General features: G+C 37.5%; 2 protein-coding genes across 3 annotated transcripts; one reads left to right on the forward strand and one right to left on the reverse strand.

Moving 5' to 3' along the window:
- The first annotated feature begins 440 nt into the window (after positions 1-440).
- On the forward strand, positions 441-4,035 carry LOC113308481 (uncharacterized protein YKR070W-like). 2 transcript variants are annotated; one of them, XR_003339819.1, is made up of 11 exons: positions 441-693; positions 803-838; positions 1,055-1,128; positions 1,211-1,251; positions 1,353-1,424; positions 1,592-1,775; positions 2,212-2,307; positions 2,683-2,750; positions 3,018-3,222; positions 3,342-3,421; positions 3,612-4,035. XR_003339819.1 is itself a non-coding variant. In XM_026556948.1 (11 exons), exons 1-11 carry the CDS (start codon positions 477-479, stop codon positions 3,681-3,683), a joined length of 1,149 nt encoding a protein of 382 aa, XP_026412733.1. In that variant the 5' UTR covers positions 441-476; the 3' UTR covers positions 3,684-4,035. The 2 variants fall into 2 exon arrangements, 1 of the variants encoding a protein (XP_026412733.1); XM_026556948.1 differs by having other exon boundaries at positions 3,338-3,421.
- A 444-nt stretch (positions 4,036-4,479) lies between these two features.
- LOC113308480 (leucine aminopeptidase-like) lies at positions 4,480-7,791 on the reverse strand. The gene is made up of 4 exons (XM_026556946.1): positions 6,685-7,791; positions 5,913-6,146; positions 5,449-5,775; positions 4,480-4,970 (listed from the first exon to the last, which is right to left on the reverse strand). The coding sequence occupies exons 1-4, from the start codon at positions 7,663-7,665 to the stop codon at positions 4,674-4,676; spliced, it is 1,839 nt and encodes a 612-aa protein (XP_026412731.1). The 5' UTR covers positions 7,666-7,791; the 3' UTR covers positions 4,480-4,673.
- Between the last annotated feature and the right edge of the window lie 10,225 nt (positions 7,792-18,016).

Here is an 18,016-nt window from a genome sequence, read left to right on the forward strand (position 1 = left end):
ATTAAACTTTACGATAGTAAAATTCATAACCGAAGACAGCTCTTCATAAGTCGACGTCGACGATGCTAACCGTGAAAGAAATCGAAGGGGGTTCTTCTTAGTGAATTTCATTCTCTCTGCTCTGAATAGTTCTCAAAAATCAAAGTGTTCACGGTGTTGGTGGCTTCTTAGTGAAAGCAATGACATCCTTTTATATAGGCAGCTTGTAAACTGTACCGGACCCGGATACTGATGGAAAACGGACTTCTAAATCCGTCTAGTGCTCGGAAACCAATTTAGTCTTACAAGTCGATTTAATTCCGATTTAGAACACTAATTCGGTTTAGATGTCCCAGGGCAGCCGTTATCATCAACGGGTTAAATCTTAGACACGTGTTAATCAGTTTTATTGACAGTTATACCCCCAGAACATTTCATTTCTCTGAGTCTTGTCTAGTTGCTGGCTGATTTCCTTGTTTTAAAACGAAACGAGCAAGATGAGGTTTCGATCTATACTCAGGGTTTCCGGTGGCAGAACTAAATCGGCGTTCTCTCTGTCCAGATTTGAAGCCAAACGTCCATTGTCTCAGCTATGTACCAATCACGAACGGCCTTCATTTGGTATTGCTTTTGACATTGATGGTGTTATTCTTCGAGGCCGTAAACCTATTGGGAATTCTCCACAAGCTTTGAGAAAATTGTATGATGAATCTGGTATGGATATATATGTGATTGCAAACTTATCTCCCTTTATTTGGGCTTCAATTGGTGTTTGATTGTTACATTTCCCCTCAAATTTATTCATCAATTTGTTTTCTTACAGGTACTTTGAAGATTCCATTTCTATTCTTGACAAATGGTACGTTTGTCAAATTGACAGGTTTAATTTTTCTGGTTTTTGAAGTTCAACATATGTTAGTACAATTCTTGGTTAAGCAATTTTATTCAGTAGATTGATTATTGATTGTATAATTTGGTAACTAATTGGGGTCAATTTGAGAACTAACTGCTGTTGTAATTCGAAATATACAGGAGGTTTTGAGAACTAACTGCTGTTGTAATTCGAAATATACAGGAGGTGGCGTTCCAGAATCTAAACGAGCATCGGAGTTAAGTGAACTTTTGGGAGTTAATGTTCTTCCTTCACAGGTATTCTTTAAAGACCTCTTACAAATTACTCCTATCATTCTCCGGTAGGATTCTTTCTGAACTATGATTATAACTGATGTAGGTTGTACAAGGCCATTCACCATTCAAAAAGTTAGTCAAGAGGTAGGAATAACGCGAACATGCTTGGATGTAGTGCGCTTTTTATTCCGATTCATTTAAAGAGAAATTATTGACTATTGTAATGGCTGTTTTTTTGTTGGTAGTTTTGAGAATGAACTCATTGTTGCAATTGGAAAAGGGGAACCTGCTAATGTGATGGCTGAGTATGGATTTAAGTAAGGTTCTGACCTAATTGTCTTGGTTCAATAATCTAGACATCCTCATATTACATGTATTGTATGTTTTTGAACCTGGTATCTAACTTGTGCATTCTTGTTAGCATCTTTCGTTGATCTTTTTTTTTTTTTTTGATCGAGTCTTTCGCTGATCTTCTTAATTGCAGAAAAGTTCTATCAATGGATGAATATGCATCTTACTTTGATAACATTGACCCGTTAGCTCCATACAAGATGTCACCTAATGATATAACCTCAACTGCATCGTCTCCAAGATATGATGTATCCTCCGAAAGAGTGCAAGCAGCATTCGTTGTTAGTGATCCTGTTGATTGGAGCAGGGACATTCAGGTTTCTATTCTTTTTCTCTGTATCACTGTATGTAGATAATTTGCATTATCTTCACAGTACTTCTTGTCTGCTTCTTACCTCATTGAAGGAAGATTGTCTAGCTTTGGGTGGGGATCACAATAATGAAGTTTTTGTAAGACTCTGACATAGCCTAGATTTCCATAAACATCTTCTCTGAAACTAACCAGCAGGGAAAGCTGGAGGAAATTCATGGGATTAGATGTCAAATAACTACTTACTAATATGGAGAGATTTTAAGGTTCTCTTGTGGGATAATGGTCTGCAATAGCTGGATAATCCCTCGTATGATGCCTATGAGCCAGTTATCCTATCTATAATTATTTCAGTATCTTCTACAATATTGTTTCTCACACAGAACGTTATTTGGGTCTAAAAAAGTGGTGAAATGAGTCAAGTGACTGATATCTGAATTTAGGTTCTTTGTGACATTTTAAGAACCGGGGGACTTCCAGGAAAGGAGATTGGGCATCAGCCACCATTGTACTTTGCAGCTGATGATCTTGAATATCAGGTCAGTTAAGGTCCAAATTCTAAAATTTCTGTTTACAGGAGAAATGAATTTTGACTTGGTATACGTTAGATAATGCACAATAAAAAAGCTGTTACGGGTACAACCATATATGGTTATCATATGTTAGTCATTGCTTAAGCACATAGTCCCCAATTTTGGATGCTGGTAACTAAGGTAGCTTTTATGCTCAAATAGCTGAGTCGTGGATTGCTGTGAGAATATGTCCACTTTTCTATTCTGACCATTGATGATCTTTTCTTAGTAATGTTGTTCACATGTAGACTATTCTCTTTCAGGCTAACAGACCCTCTGTCAAATGATCATGTTATTCCACATTTTTTTTCTTGGTTAATGGGTAACTGCTTCTCAATGCAGGCTGCTTTTTCATCTGAACGTCTTGGTATGGGCGCTTTCAGAATAGCACTGGAGTCGATATTCAATAGGTAAGATAATATTTATTGCATACAAATTCCTTCCTAGGAACACATCTAGACTATCCAGTCATATGTCCACAAGCACGAATGCCATCAAATTACTCAAATGTGATACCAATCCCGGTGTCTTTTAAGTTTGTTTTCATTTTTTTTGGCTGCTTTTGGATAATCATACACTTTGCTTGAAATATCTTACAGTTGGATGTAAGCTTGTCACAATAATCTTTCATATGCAGTAATCAAAAGTTAATTTTATTTTTGTTTTAAAATATGCAGAATTCACCCTGATGCTCTTCAGTACACATCTTTTGGGAAACCACATCCTTTTGTATTTAAGAATGCAGAGAATATATTGAATCAACTTCAGCCATTTTCACGTGATAACCAAGTTGTTAAAGATGGAGACGCCATTGGTCATCCTCTGACAAGCTTATACATGATTGGAGATAATCCTGCAGTTGACATCAAAGGTGCACAACAGGTTTGTTTCATAACTGGATAGAATCTCTCATCATTATCAAACCTAAAGAGGTCTCATTACGTTAACGTAAATAAAAAAAAGCTAATCACCTGTTCTTAATTTTTTTCCTTGTTAGGCAGGACACCCTTGGTTTTCTTTTCTGACAAGGACGGGAGTTTTTAGGGGAAATGAAAACCATGAAAAGTATCCAGCTGATCTGGTAAGTTGATTGATGTAGCTATTCTTTTCTTTTTATATTTTTTTTTAAAGTAGAACAGATCATTTATATTCCTTATATAGACTTATAAATTCATGCTAGTCAATGAATCATCTCACTCTAATGCCAGTATCAACTACTTGTGTTCACTCAAGACTGAATCTATCGGGTCAATTTGTGGCTTTTGCTGCAGGTTGTTGACACGGTTGAAGATGCTGTGAATTATATTTTGGATAAAGAGATCACTTCTTCGCGTAAAATATAGCAATTGCAGGAAGTTGAAGTAGGGAAACCAAGTGTATGGTACATTTACTGTTTCAGCAAATTCCAGAAGTAAAATGTGCTGTCAGCATCAGAAGGGGTTATAGCTGCTGTACTTGCACAGTTATTTTCAATATTCTTTATGATACAGTTGATGCACAGTAGTTACTCAGTTAGTTAGTGCACTGCTTGTGATTGCTATATTATTTCACCTAGCAATCTTGACCGCTGAAAGAAGTACATGTTGCGGTTGATGTGAGCCTAGGCTGCACATGAGTTTTTCGAGGAACTTATTACGATTCTTGTCTTGTGACAGTGAACACAATGCTATGTCTATATCAAGTTCTTATCTCTGATATGTTTCTCTATAAAGTGGGTTCAGAGTTTGTCAAACAACTTAGCGTTTTCTTCTTTCTGTCTATGGGTTAACGCTCATGGTGTTGAAGGATCAGACAGTATTGGTGTCCATAGAATTGCTTCACCTGAAATGGTAGTCATTTTGCATTGCTTTCAGGCTGCCAGCATGGTCAGACAAACCATTAGACGAGCTTATCGAAGAAAACTTAGTTTTCATTCTAGCTGTTGTAAAACCGTTTTAAACAATCATTGGGTAACATAGCTTTACACGGGATTTAAAATATGACATGGGAACTGAAATTCTACGGAAGTAGTAACAATGGTATGTATTTTTTGTGTTAGTTCTTGACTTCTTGTATTGCAAGGCCAAGAATAATAACACCGACTGTTGGTCAAGAATTTTATTTTGTGGATTCTACCAGAATAATAACACTGACTATAGGTCATAAACAACCTGTAAAATCTAAAGATTGCTTGTATCGTATTATTCACTGTTAAACCGTTATTTGTCAAGAACAAGCGGAAAAAGCTGAAGGAACACAGCAGAAATAAAAAAGGGGGAAGGAAAGCAAAACATTGGACAAAAGAAGAGGGAACTATGGTTTAAGTTCTGAAAATAGACTTGTCAATATCCCAATTAGATGTGCTTGGAAAGGATAGACTCGACAACACCTTGGGCTATGGGGTGATAACATTCGCGAGCTTCAGCAAATACTCGTTTAGCCAAGATTTTACTCTCTTCCTTTTCGACACCTTGAACTAGTGCAGTGTAGAGAGGACGGAGGTACTTCATCCTTCCAACTTCCTTCAAAGTTTTCTCCACTTCACTGTAGTAGTCTCTGCATCCAGAAGACAAAGCGAGCTGGAGGAATGCTACCTTTACTTCATAATCCTTTGATTCCGTTAGTCTGTAACGTGCATCCAGAGCTGCAACCTGTGGAACCAACAAACTTGTGTACTTAGTCACCCTTAGCGATAATCGATATACAGTATTATTACTTATTCAACCGGAAGAACACCACTTCCCAAGTACACAATGAAAATTTACAGTTCAAAACACTAATGTTAATTGTTAAGTGTCTTAAATCGTATCTAACTATGAATTCACAAGACATAGTGACAGACATCCAAAGAGATATTAAAAGACGTCTAGCTTATGCAACAATGTCCCATCCAGATGCACGGGGTTGTATTGATGTACTCATAATGAAAAACTATAGAAGTGCGAGAGAAGGTTTCTGACATTTTCAACTATTCCCATCCATTTAAGATCTCCATAGTACTTGTGTTTCCCATCCAAACATCTAAATATTGGGAGCATGAATCCCGATGATGAGATACACAAGAAAGTAGAGTTCACATTGCAACATAATGGACAACCGAAGTATACAAAAGTAGTATAAAGATGTTACCTGTGAAGCTTCAACAGATCTGGGCACATTCTCCAAGTAGAGTTCCCATTCCTGACCTTGCCAATCTGCTACCTCGTCTTCCCTTGGCATCCTACCAACCTTGAACTCCTTAGCCAAAGAAACAAGCTTAGTGTAGACACTGGATTCAGTTTCATACGCATCTGAAGGGAGACCAGTACCCTCAGTCCAGAGAACCAGGTCAACCTCCTTCTCAATTCCAGGAATATTTGCTTTCAAGAAATTAAGGAAAGTTTCCGTATCGATGGATTGGAATTTAAAAGTCGAAATGTACTTCTTAAGAAACTCATCAAATGCAGGGCGTCCAGTCTGTGAAACGAAGGGAGAAAAAAATTCATATCCATATAAAAACACAAGTAAAATAGAGATAGAAAGAGTAAAACTTCCATCAGATTTTAATAACTAATCCTAAATAGTTCATTTGAGCAGTCAGTACTTTGACATACCTGTCGTTCAATGCGCCACAGAAACTGAAAACCTTTCTCGTATGGCACTTCTGAGTAGATATCATCTGGGTCTACTCCTTCCTGCTTATTCTTGAGCTTAGTGAACTCCAAGTTATCCTTGAACTTTTCTATAGCTTCATTTAAACCTTTCCAACCAATTCCAATATTCAAAGCAGCTCTCTCCTCGCCTTGGCAAACCTCAACTATTCTCCTCTCTGCATATGTCGTAAAACCCTGGAGCCATGCAACACGAAAGACTCAAAACAATAGGCAATAGCAATCAAAGCTGCACAACTCACAAACATGTCGTAACCCTGGAGACACTTTGCTCAAATGCAGAATTTATCAAAGGTGACAAGAAGAAATACAATGATCTTGAAACTAAGGTAGTCCCCTACAAAAGACCCCCAATCAAGCCTAAAGAACAAGAAGATGATAAAAGAAATTTTCAACACTCACTGCACTTATACAAAAGATTTCTGCATTTATCAATCAATTTTAACTACTCAAATGTCTCCAAAACTCCAACAACACCCACTATGGCAACCTTATAAGTACTTTTCAACAATGTCTAACTTTCAAAAGGTTATCCCAGTGGAATGCAACCTAAGTTTCCCTAAATAGTTAACTTAAATGACTTCAACAGAATCTTAAAACCTTTTCAACTCAACTTCTCAAGGAATTTCACAATCAAGAAAAAAAACACAGTAACCAATCTATTAACTCATTTAAAAATTCTGAAGGAAAAGTTTTACCAAATTAACCAATATACCTCATTCAACCAGAAATCTTCATTTGTCTTGTTAGTAATCAAATTCCCAGTCCAACTATGGGCAAGTTCATGAGCAACAACTTGTGCACCACTAGCATCACCCTTAATAACAGTAGGGGTCAAAAAAGTCATCCTTGGATTTTCCATTCCACCATAAGGAAAACTTGGTGGCAAAACAAGCAAATCAAACCTTTCCCATTCATAAGCACCAAACAGCTTCTCCCCCTGTCTAATCATCTCCTCCGTCCCCGCAAATTCCCTCGCCGCAACATCTAACACACTCACAACATTCTCTGCATAAATCCTAGTCCTCGGTCCAACTTCTCTGAATCCCAGCTCCCCAACAGCAAATGCAAACAAATAAGGCGGAATTGGTTGTTCCATAACAAATTCCTCCACCACTCTTCCTTCAGCACACCACAAAGCCTCATCACATGCCACACCAGCTTCCCCCGCCACAGGAGACCTTCGTTCCACATGCTTCGCTGCCATAACTGCCGACAACTCACGCGGCACATTTAACCTCGCTGAGTAACAAATCCTTGCAGCTGGTGTATCCTGACAAGGGCAAATTGACCTAGCATGAATTGCTTGACACTGTGTGTAAACAAAAGGCAAACTCTTATTAAACGTCTGTGGTGGAGATAACCATTGAAGAGCTGAAGAACAAGGGCTAGTAACAAAAGAAACCAAAATTGATGACTGATTTGATAGTGTAACTGTTAGGGTTTGCCCTTTGATTGGATCAATAACTGGGGATAACTCAAAGGGGATTGGAGTTAGGGTTTTTGAATCAAGAACTGATGTGATTGTTAATGATCTGGTGTCTAATAAGAGTGGACCGGTATGAGGTGATGATAGTGTTAATTGAGATGAACCATTGATTGTTGATGATGAGAAATTGAAATAGAGTGATAGTGAGATGTGATTTGTTAGTGGGTTTGATGAATCTGTGTATGAATGTGGATCAATCGGTGCCATTTTGATCAACAAATTTCGGGGGTTTTTATTTTTAGGGATTTGGAGTTGAGTGGGAATATGAAGCCAAGAGGAAGGTGAGAATATTTAAAGGGTTTTAGATTTTTTGGAGGGATTATTTTGGGATAATAAAACATGGCTTATTGCAATATTGTACAGTTTGATAGCATACTGTGGAGTTGGTGACTTGGTGTGGTACTATTGACCTAACTTTGTGGGGCTAAATGTATTCTTTTGATAATCAAATGTATAGATCTCCATCAATCAATATATACTTCATGAGCATTTGTTTCCTGCTAAAAAGGTGTTTTAAATCCAACATCCGATCTTCAAATCTAACCCCTTACTCATGTGGATCGGCTAGACGTTTTTGATTTGGCCAGAATCAGACGTCAAATTATTATTTTTTTTTATTTTTTATTTTAATATCCTGTTCATGGCTAGATTCGGCTCATTCAACATGACCTGTGGAAATGCGGTACCAAAATACACCACCAATTTTTTCTTAAACAACAATCTATATGGACTTAAACCTAAATACAATTCTAAGAGTTACAACTTAATGAGAATTTAAATAAAAACTAGTTCGTGAACCTGATTATTTGTGAGAGTACGTGGACGATTCCAAAGATCAATATGCAAATATCAATCAAGTCGTATCTAATCAATTACGACGGACGTATCTACTTTGATTGATTTCCGTTCAACCTGTAATATTTCAATTATAAAGATAAACAATATAACGTGGAAAAAGAAATAACATAGACACCAGAAAATTTGTTAATGAGGAAACCGCAAATGCAGAAAACCCTCGGGACCTTGTCCAGATTTGAACACCAAACTATATTAAGAGCAAGTCTTATGGTGGCATCCAAGCTATTCCAAGTGTGGAAAAACCATGTAATGTCAAGTCTAGTGGCTTCCAAGTTGGGGTCTTCCACATAAAATCCAAGCAGGGTTCCATGATATCGTGGAAGGGTCCGTGGAATCCATGAAAACGCTAATAAGAATAGCGTAAAATGTTATTAAGAATAGAGCTTTTTTTTATCCGCAGATTTAAGATGAGCTGTTGAAAATCTAACGGCTGAGAAAAAAGCTCTATTCTTAATAGCACAAGGTAGCGCTAATCTTAATAGCTCTACTTAGTGCTATTAAGAATAACACTTAGCGCTATTAAGAGTAGCATTTCTATTATTCCACCACTACACTTGTACTTCCATCTACAATTCCAAGTGCTGAGGTGGCGTGGAAGATGGATGGATTCCACCATAAGACTTGCTCTAAGCCGCTACAGACTCTAGCCTACTACCAATACTTCGACTGGAATGTAGTTGAGACCGAATTAAACCCTCACAGCAATTCAGTTACAGTCACGCTCCTTACACCTCTTGAATCCTAGCAGGACTCTGCGCATTTGATTCCCTTAACTGACGTCCTTTACAACTTAAGAGTTGTTTTAAGTCATTGAAGACTTTAAACCAATCTTCCTCCCACAAATAAACCTACATGTGATTTCCGTTGTGATCAAAGATCAAGGTGAGTTAGGGAATCGATTGCAATAGACAAAGTCTAGCAAACTTCAAAATTCGGTACTTACGACTCGCGAAGAGCAGCCTAGATTATTATTCACCTTACATGTAAAAACCTATGCAATCACAAATCTGAGACAAAGAAACTTTTGCGAATTCTATCTATCTTGCTAGATGGAGTAAAATACTTAATAATCACTAGCAAGATCAGGATACACGAACTATCAAGATAAAGATAGTTGGACTTGGCTTCACAAATCCCTAGGTGAAGTCTTTTTAGTCTCTAAACCCTAAAAGGGTTTGAAGGAGAGAACGAGTCTAGTTTACAACTAGGACATACAAGAAAAGTGTCGGGGATTCAAAAATCCCAGTTGCTTGAGGTTCTCCTTATATAGATTTTCAAAACAAAGGTTGCTTCGGATTTAAGCTAAGTTAGCTTTGGAATCAAGAAATCAATATCCACCATTATATGAATCTTTGTTTTGAGATTAACACAACAAAATATACACTCTGGTTAGGATGAACCATAACCGAACCGTGTACAAAGACTTGTTCATGAAAGGTTTTTACGAAACTAGCCAAACGAACTATAAGCTTAATCATTTTCATATAACACTTAAGACTTTAATCTTGAGTCACAATCATAGGTTATAATGTGATCTGATCAAATATGTTTAGAAAGTATTTTTATTAGAGAGTTGTTCAAATGCTGATTATCTGATAGAAATAATTATGATGCATCTGAAAATATTCGACAGGGTAAGTATGTGTACCGGGTACGTGTATTTACTTCCAGTTCATGACTATTTTTGTCCCGGGTATGTATATACTTAAGAAAAAACCAGGTTCAGGAAGTCACAGAACTTATCCGGTTTGCATAATAGGTATTCATACCTTCCTGGTTCACGATTCAACAGACTTTTTATGGTATAGATACCGGGTATGCGTACTGATAGACATATTTTTTTTAGTTTATCTCAATCCTATATATTGCTTAGTGCTCATTTTTGTACTTATTATGGTATTTTATGTCTTTGTAAGTGTTTTTGGAAAAATAAACTTTTATGGAAAAAGTTGCCCGAAAAGTGGCATTTGAACCTGCAGAGAAAATTACTAAAGGCACCCCGTATATGTATTGAAGGCACCCCGGAAATACGTTGGAAACACCCCAGAAAATTGTTATTTGAACCTCATAAATATTATTAAAGGCACCCAAAATTGGATTTGGGCATCTCTAGGGAAAGTGCTAAAGGGAACCCATTTCTGCTAAGGAGTACCCATCTTCTACATTCAAATTCTGAAAATTGGCGGGAAATGTGAGCAGGGAAGGTTAAGTTTAGGGTTCGAATTTTGGGGATGATTTAAGGAGATTCAATCTCGGAATTCTGGTGGGGTGGACTACCTAGAGAATAACATGGTTGGTACGATTGATTGGATCGAACTAATTGGGATGGATAGCCGGATTTTTATAAATCAGGAGAAGTTTTCTTTCGGGTTTCATTTTTGCATGGTTGGTACGATCTCTCTTCATTGAATCATCACTGCTTTCCTCATCTTATCCTCCTTCACAGTTCTTTTCTTCATCTTCACTATCACTTTCTGTCGCACTGCGAATTTTCCTCCATGAACACTTCCACTTTCCTCGTCATTGAAGCTTCTTCCTGTATCGACGTGCATCTATGGCATCCAACTTTCTCATCCACAACTGAAAATCATCATCATTTTCAACCCTTAATCTTTCAAATTCTTCTCGCTCCTCTTGCTCTTTCTTCCTTATCTTCTCCTGATTAAGAAAATGAATCAACCTTTCAATCTCAGAGCTTGATAAAGTCCCAATTGTCAACTTTGCACGTACCATTGCATTTGAATCGGGTGGTGGCTTGGTATGATTTCCATTTGCTGAACTACTAGCATTCTCTGCCATTATCTGTTTTCTTAATCTCTATTTCTATGATTTCTTATTTTGGTATAATAATTTGTTTACCCCCCTGCCTTGTTTAAGTAATGGTAGTAGATTAGCCATAAATGGTCTTTTATGGGGCTTGGTCAAGTGTCTGTCGCTTTGCTATTAACGCCTTTTCAATGCCATGCGCACCCTCTTCAAAGTCGTCATTACTCTGCTAAACCCTATTTCTAAAGCCTAATTCTAGTCTCTTAATTCATTAGCTTTTACTCCAATTAAGAGGTGCATTGTTAGGTCACCTTAAACCGTTTGGTTTTATTCATTCATAGAAGGCACGTCTATCAGATGAGTTATTTATATCCATTCAGCTGCAGGTTAACTTGGTAGAACATCTTGGACTAGTTTTTGTTGTTATCTTCTTGTTTGCTGCTGAATCCATGAAAACACTTGCACAAGCACCAAAATATTTTTATGGATTCAGCATCAAACAAGAAGACAACAACAAAACCAAGTCCAAGCATTAGTACTAGTGTTTGGGATTAAACGGGTGAAAGAGTAGTAAAGGAAGAGGAAATGGAAATATAGGTTTGGGGTAAAAGGGATGAATGAGTTGCAGAGCATGAGGAGGAAGAGGAAGAGTTTCTTCTTTGTGAGTTGCGGAGCATCAGATGATTCATCTATAGATTGCAACTATCCTTTGGTCCTTATGGAGTAGCAGAAACAACTTATTGTAACTAATCTTAAACAACTATAGATGGGAAGCTTGGAGGATTGATTCGTCTTGTTACCTACATCCTTCGAGTCGAGACCATGCGTTTGAATTTGGGAAGAAGCTTTTTTATTTATTTTTTGAAAGTCAGTTAATGACTGTTAGGCTGGAGAAGAAAAGGGCCCTCAACAAAGTTGGTCATGTGTTGTCGGAGTTACAACCCATTTCATGTACCCAGTAATAAATAGAACTGGCGTGTCTATAAAACACACACTATGGACACGCATACTAGCGTGTCTAATAAAACCAATTTTTTAACCACGCACATAAACTAGCGTGTCTATAAAACACACACTATGGACACGCATAATAACGTGTCTAATAAACCGAACTTTTTAGCCACGCAATAAAATCAGCGTGTCCATAAAACACCCACTATGGACACACATACTAGTGTGTCTAATAAAACCAACTTTATAGCCACACATATTAACCGGCATGTCTGCAAATCGTACACTATGGACACGCATAATAGCGTGTCTAATAAAACCAACTTTTTAACCACGCCTCAAGTGGCGTGACTATTTTTTTGGACACACCACAACTGGTTAACGTGGCCATAGACTGGTCTATAAACACGCCCAGAAAAAAATTAAAAGTTAACGTGACAAAACGGTGATATTTGGACACGCTACCAGCCCCGACGTGGCTGAAAGTACTTATATTAACACGCCCAAAGAACATAGCGTGTCTATAGGGTAGAAGTCTACCCTATAGGCACGCCAAAACTAAAAAGCGTAACAAAGGCCACTTTTGTACTAGTGTTGGTAACTCATTGAGATTAAATGCCAGAAAATCTTTCTAAGATTCGTATCTGTTAATATTAAGGGAAGCTTGGATAAGTTTGGAAGATTCATACATGTAGAAGAGAAATCCCGTGGACTGGTAAGAAATAAAAGGAGAGATATTTTTGCGATTTTACTTTAGATATACGGGACATGTGGTGTATAAATAGAGAGCGTAGAAATCAGAAAAGGAGGTGTATAGTTTGGGAGAGGCGAAAGCAAGAACACAACCAAAAATATCGAGTTGCAGAAAACTCTCTGCTGGCATGAAGGAGGAAGAACATGACGAACAAAAGACCTAGAAGAATTGTCGCTTATTTAACTGTTAACTTCTTCGTTAGCACTGTTCATCTATGACACATACCTTTTATCGTTCTCCTCTGTAACAGTGTATTCGCAACATTTATACCCGTTGCAAATCCCTGTATTAACACGTTTTACCTAGTGTTTTAATCAACTTTTGAGCCATAAACATGTATTTTGAGCAAGTGATTAATATGAGGAGCTAAACCCCTTAGCTCAGGCGATGGAGGAAGCCATTTTTCCAATTATTATGTGGTAAGTCTCTATTTAAATTAATTATTGCAATTCTTTTACGATCTATGCATTGAACGAAAAATTTATTATATGATTTTGATTAATTAGTTGTGTTCTCTCATGATGGTGCATGCTTATCCTAGGGTTTTTGATGTCCCATACTTGCTATTAACAACTAGTGTTTTGAAAATCTACTTATCTAGGAAATATTTGAGAATCAAATTGAATGTATGAGTTACATAATTATTGTTATGATTGAATTACTGATAACTGGTTAATGGTGAAATCCTAGTTTCAGTGTTCTCAACAATCTTTAAATCGAGTTTCTTTGAGTTTTTATTTTAATTTTAAGTCTAAAACAAATCTTCACAAGTTTGAGAATCGAATCCTTCTTTACCACCTTCAAAACAACATCACGTACCAAAAAGTTGTTGCCGAACAATCGCTATGACGGTACGTGTACTGGGTACATGTATTGCGTCATCCTATGTCACATTTACTTCAATGCCGGAGTTTGGGTGATTTCAAAAAAACTAGTCGTTGAGGTTTTTCTCTATATAAGGAGAGCTAATACTTGGACCCAAAAGCCCAAAACTCGTGTGTTCTTATATATCTCCTTGAGCCTAATCCCACATACAACAAATGGCATCGTTCGACTCCGAGGAAGATTTAGAAATCACCCAAGCATGGTACGGTGAAACTCGTCCTTCAACTATAGATAACAGCACGAGGGATTCCATGTGGTTGAAGATTTTTAACAATTTTATTCACGATTAAGGTAACCCGAAAGGAAGAACTGCTCAACAAATCGAGCAACGACACGACATCATCCTAAATGCGGTGGTTGAGTATCTAAAAATGAAACACTGGATCGAGCGCGCTACCCGCAATAGATTGTCCCCTCAACAACTTGTAAGTATCTTTATGATTAATTGGACATAATCCACTCATTTTCAATTTTTATGTAACAAACTAAGTTTTTGTGTTTTTTTTGTAGCATGAAGCCGTGAAAACGCGTTACTTACAGGAAAAGGGAGAAGCATTTATGTTTGATGACAACGCGAACCACATTTTAAGCAAAATCACAGAGTACCACCAGCTGGGTGAATCAGAGACGGATTCTTCCTAAGAAGATTGATAGGTTTAGCGGTATTTGGTTAGGTTTTTAGGGTAGTTTTTGGTAAGATTTTGTGGGTACATCTCTATGTAAACCCTCACGAGACTATAACTCGTCCACTTGGGTCACCAAATGGTTTAAAGGATTGATGCACGTGTTAAGTGCATTCGTGCTTCCTATGACAAGGATTACATTTGAAATAAAATATAGTTCCGGCTTACTTTGTTAACATAATTCAATACCGTTAGGTTCCCGGTAGAGATACTATATTTAACCTATGCCGGAATTTATTGTCAAAGTTCTGTATGCAATAAACCATGTCCCATCTTTGAAATTATATATATTACTGTGCCGGAAAGCACTACCGGCATGGTCGAACATCTTCCGTACACTGCCGGAATGGAACATTCAATGAATAACAGCTATTTTTTAAACCATAAACCAGTAAAGACCATTTCCGGCATGGGACCTAAGTTACTGACAATGCCAGAATGATAAAGTGGAAAATAGTCGATGTGTCCTCATCTATTTAAATGAATGGATACACCCATTGCACTTGATACCTCAAAACAAAAAAAATTGGTGAGCTCCAACACATATTCTGATGGAAAATCAATCACCAACTACCGACTTCATCATTGCCATGGAAAAAGAGAAACTTAAGAAGAAAAAATTATCCACTTCGATGGGAAATCAATCATTATCCACCACCAACTCAATTTCCATTATACTAGAAAAACTTATAAGGAAGGAGCAAACCACCAAGTCAATTGCCTCAATGTAAGAGGAGATACTTGGAAGGAAAAGAGAAGAAGAAGAAGAAGAGGCAGCAATACAAGCAAAATATCGCAAAGAAACTAAAAAGATAATCGAACGTGTAAAACAATCGAAGATAGAAGCGGATGTTGAGGAAGAAACCGAATGGATTAAAAATTTCTTCATAGTATCGGATTTGCCGGAAGATCACCGCCCTTCAAACCTTTTTTTGGGTCTTGTTGCGGATGGTCCTTATATGTCGAGGTTTGAGGATGGTAAGTGCAAGAAACGCAAAATGGATTACGGGGATGAGTTTGTAGTGAATCGGACAATTGCCCTCATAAAATTATGTCGCAAATACAGCGAGTTTCTCGCAAGATACAGAGGGAATAGGTGGCAAGGTCAGGACGCATATACCAAGTGGAGAAAAGAGCCTTTTAGGCATTTCGAAGCCGCTTTGTTTGCTGAATATCATTACAATAAATAATGCTAGTTTCAATTAACTTAAGATCTTTCATTTCATGTGGAATGTTGTTTATGTGTTTAATGTTTTTAATTTTATTTCCTTATTATTAATATGAAGGCCAATTTGGGTCAGTTTGCTTGCTTAAACCTTTTGGTGGTGCGTTAATAATGAATCAAGAATCACTACCGGCATAGATTGTTAATAACAAATCAACGCCGACACCGTATACGTAAATTCAGTTAAATTCATCAGACTACCGGCATAGATTATGAAAGTTCAACAACACCGGAATTATGAAGGTTTGTTACCTTTCATAATTAAAAAACATAACAACTAATTCTAACTCCTTATTCTTCTCCATTGTAACTGTCGCACCAATTATCCCCCATTGTAACCGTTACAAACTCCCTCCTTCCATTTATTTGACGGTTACAAACTCCATTATTACATAAAATTGACGTTTATAGAATGGAAACGGTTCCATCTTTCTATTTCTTTGTTTTCACTTCGCAATTCCAAAAAAACTTCCAAAACCACTAAACTCCATTATTTGGTTTCATCCTTTGAACCAAATTCATTCAATTCTTCAAACCCAAAGAAGAATGGGTCCTCGCAAACCTCCTGAAAAACCAAAACCTAATCCTGGTGGTAAATCGAAATCAGAAGCATCTATTGAACAAGATGATGATGAGGAAATAACAGAGATGATGAGGTAAGTGATGTCTATGTTTATGAAGCATTCTTAGGGTTTATTTCATAATATAAAAAAACGCAAATTGAAACTTGCATGATTATTGTTTGTACTAGGTGAAAGGAAATTTGAATTTGCAATTTAGTGAATTTGAAATTGAATTTAGTGAATTGAAATTCCAATTTAGTTTCGGCGTACAATTAAATTTGAATACAATGTCAGTTTATATGTCATGTATCCCCCTTTTATTGCATGCAAGTTATTAGAATACCGGCATAGGAACCCTCTAAGTTTCAACGCTGGCACTCCTGCCTGAAGTATCGTAATGTTCACTATCCATGCCGGTTTTGGTTACCTTATTTTGTTAAATCTCTGTAGACAATTCCCATATTACCGGCATGGGATTTTATTTACATACAATGCCGTTACCGCGAAACCGACATGAAATTTATTTAGACTACAATGCTGGAACATATGCCGGCAGTATCGCTATGTTCACCGGCCATGACGGTTTTGATTACCTTATTTTGTTAAATCTCTGTAGACAATTCCCATATTACCGGTATAGGATTTTATTTACATACAATGCCGGTACTATTAAACTGGCATAGAATTCCTTTAGACCACAATGCCGGAACATGTGCCGGCAGAATCGTTATGTTCATCGGCCATGCCGGTTTTGATTTCCTTATTTTGTCAAATCTCATTTTGTACGTAGGTCCAAAGCTGCGAAATTGAAGAAAGGAAAGGGAAAAGTTGTTGATGAAGAAAAACCTAAGTCTTCTCGGCCTCGACGTAGTCGAGATGATCCGGAACGTGGTAAGGTCATGATTCGGGAGATTCCCCCGGAGGGAGACACAAGCAGCGACGATGATATTGGGTGGGAGAAATTTTTACCTCCTGATCCAGCAGGTGGCTCATCCTCACATGGATTAGAACAAACTGAAGTTGAATCCGGTGAGAAAAAGGAAAAGGACCCACCAAAGCACCTCCCAAAAACATATGACATGATTCCAGAACGCAATGATGGAAAACACTGGGGTCAGCCGAGAGATCTGAAACTCTTATTTGACTACAAGGACTCTTTGGCTCGTTTTATCTATTCAACTTATGTAAGACGTTTGCATCTTGTTATTATATTGTTTATATATGATCAGGTGAATTGAAGTTTGTTTGGTGTGTTTTTATAGGACCACAAGAAAGCCTTCCGTGTTTGCCGCCATCAACAAATGGACACATGGGATTTGGAAGGGGAGTGTGGGGCTGTTCAAGCGGAAGTAAGAGCATCTGGGTTGTATCCCACGGTAGAAAACTATGTGGCCACTGATCAAGTGACGACGAATTGCTTCTTGGAGAGGTTTTTTGCTTCAACTGATACCATGCATTTTCCTTTTGGCGAGATGACCATTATCCCTGAAGATGTCCAAAGAATATTAGGTCTAGAGATCCTTGGAAAAGCCTTTAAGAAAGAAGATGACAGTAAGACCCTACAATGGTCCAAGATCTATGAGCTGAATAAAAAGTTGTTTGGTTGGGATGAGGCAACGACAAAAGCAAATATGTACGTGTCCAAGAATACCATGACAAAGACTATTAAAGTCGTCAAGCTCAGAGATTTGTTTGGGAATACGATGGGCAAGGAATTGAATGCCGAACAAATTCAGCAAACTATCGCTGCTTATCTGTTATTCCTCTTGGGCATCACAATATTCCCTGACTCTAATGGTAACAGGGTGCATATGAACCACTTACAGTACTTGGATCCCTTGGAGGAGGTTCATGAGTATTCATGGGGCACTGC

The sequence above is a fragment of the Papaver somniferum genome, chromosome 9, assembly GCF_003573695.1.
Source record: "Papaver somniferum cultivar HN1 chromosome 9, ASM357369v1, whole genome shotgun sequence".
Classification (NCBI taxonomy): domain Eukaryota; kingdom Viridiplantae; phylum Streptophyta; class Magnoliopsida; order Ranunculales; family Papaveraceae; genus Papaver; species Papaver somniferum.

Bases quoted from the DNA above. Each gene is read 5' to 3' on its own strand.
- LOC113308481 (XM_026556948.1), top strand. From the start codon at position 477: ATGAGGTTTCGATCTATACTCAGGGTTTCCGGTGGCAGAACTAAATCG. The intron at 694-802 runs GTATGGATATAT...GTTTTCTTACAG, and splicing joins AAAATTGTATGATGAATCTG to GTACTTTGAAGATTCCATTT. The intron at 3,422-3,611 runs GTAAGTTGATTG...CTTTTGCTGCAG, and splicing joins AAAAGTATCCAGCTGATCTG to GTTGTTGACACGGTTGAAGA.
- LOC113308480 (XM_026556946.1), bottom strand. From the start codon at position 7,665: ATGGCACCGATTGATCCACATTCATACACAGATTCATCAAACCCACTA. The intron at 5,776-5,912 runs GTATGTCAAAGT...TTCGTTTCACAG, and splicing joins TGTGGCGCATTGAACGACAG to ACTGGACGCCCTGCATTTGA. The intron at 4,971-5,448 runs GTAACATCTTTA...TTGGTTCCACAG, and splicing joins GATCTGTTGAAGCTTCACAG to GTTGCAGCTCTGGATGCACG.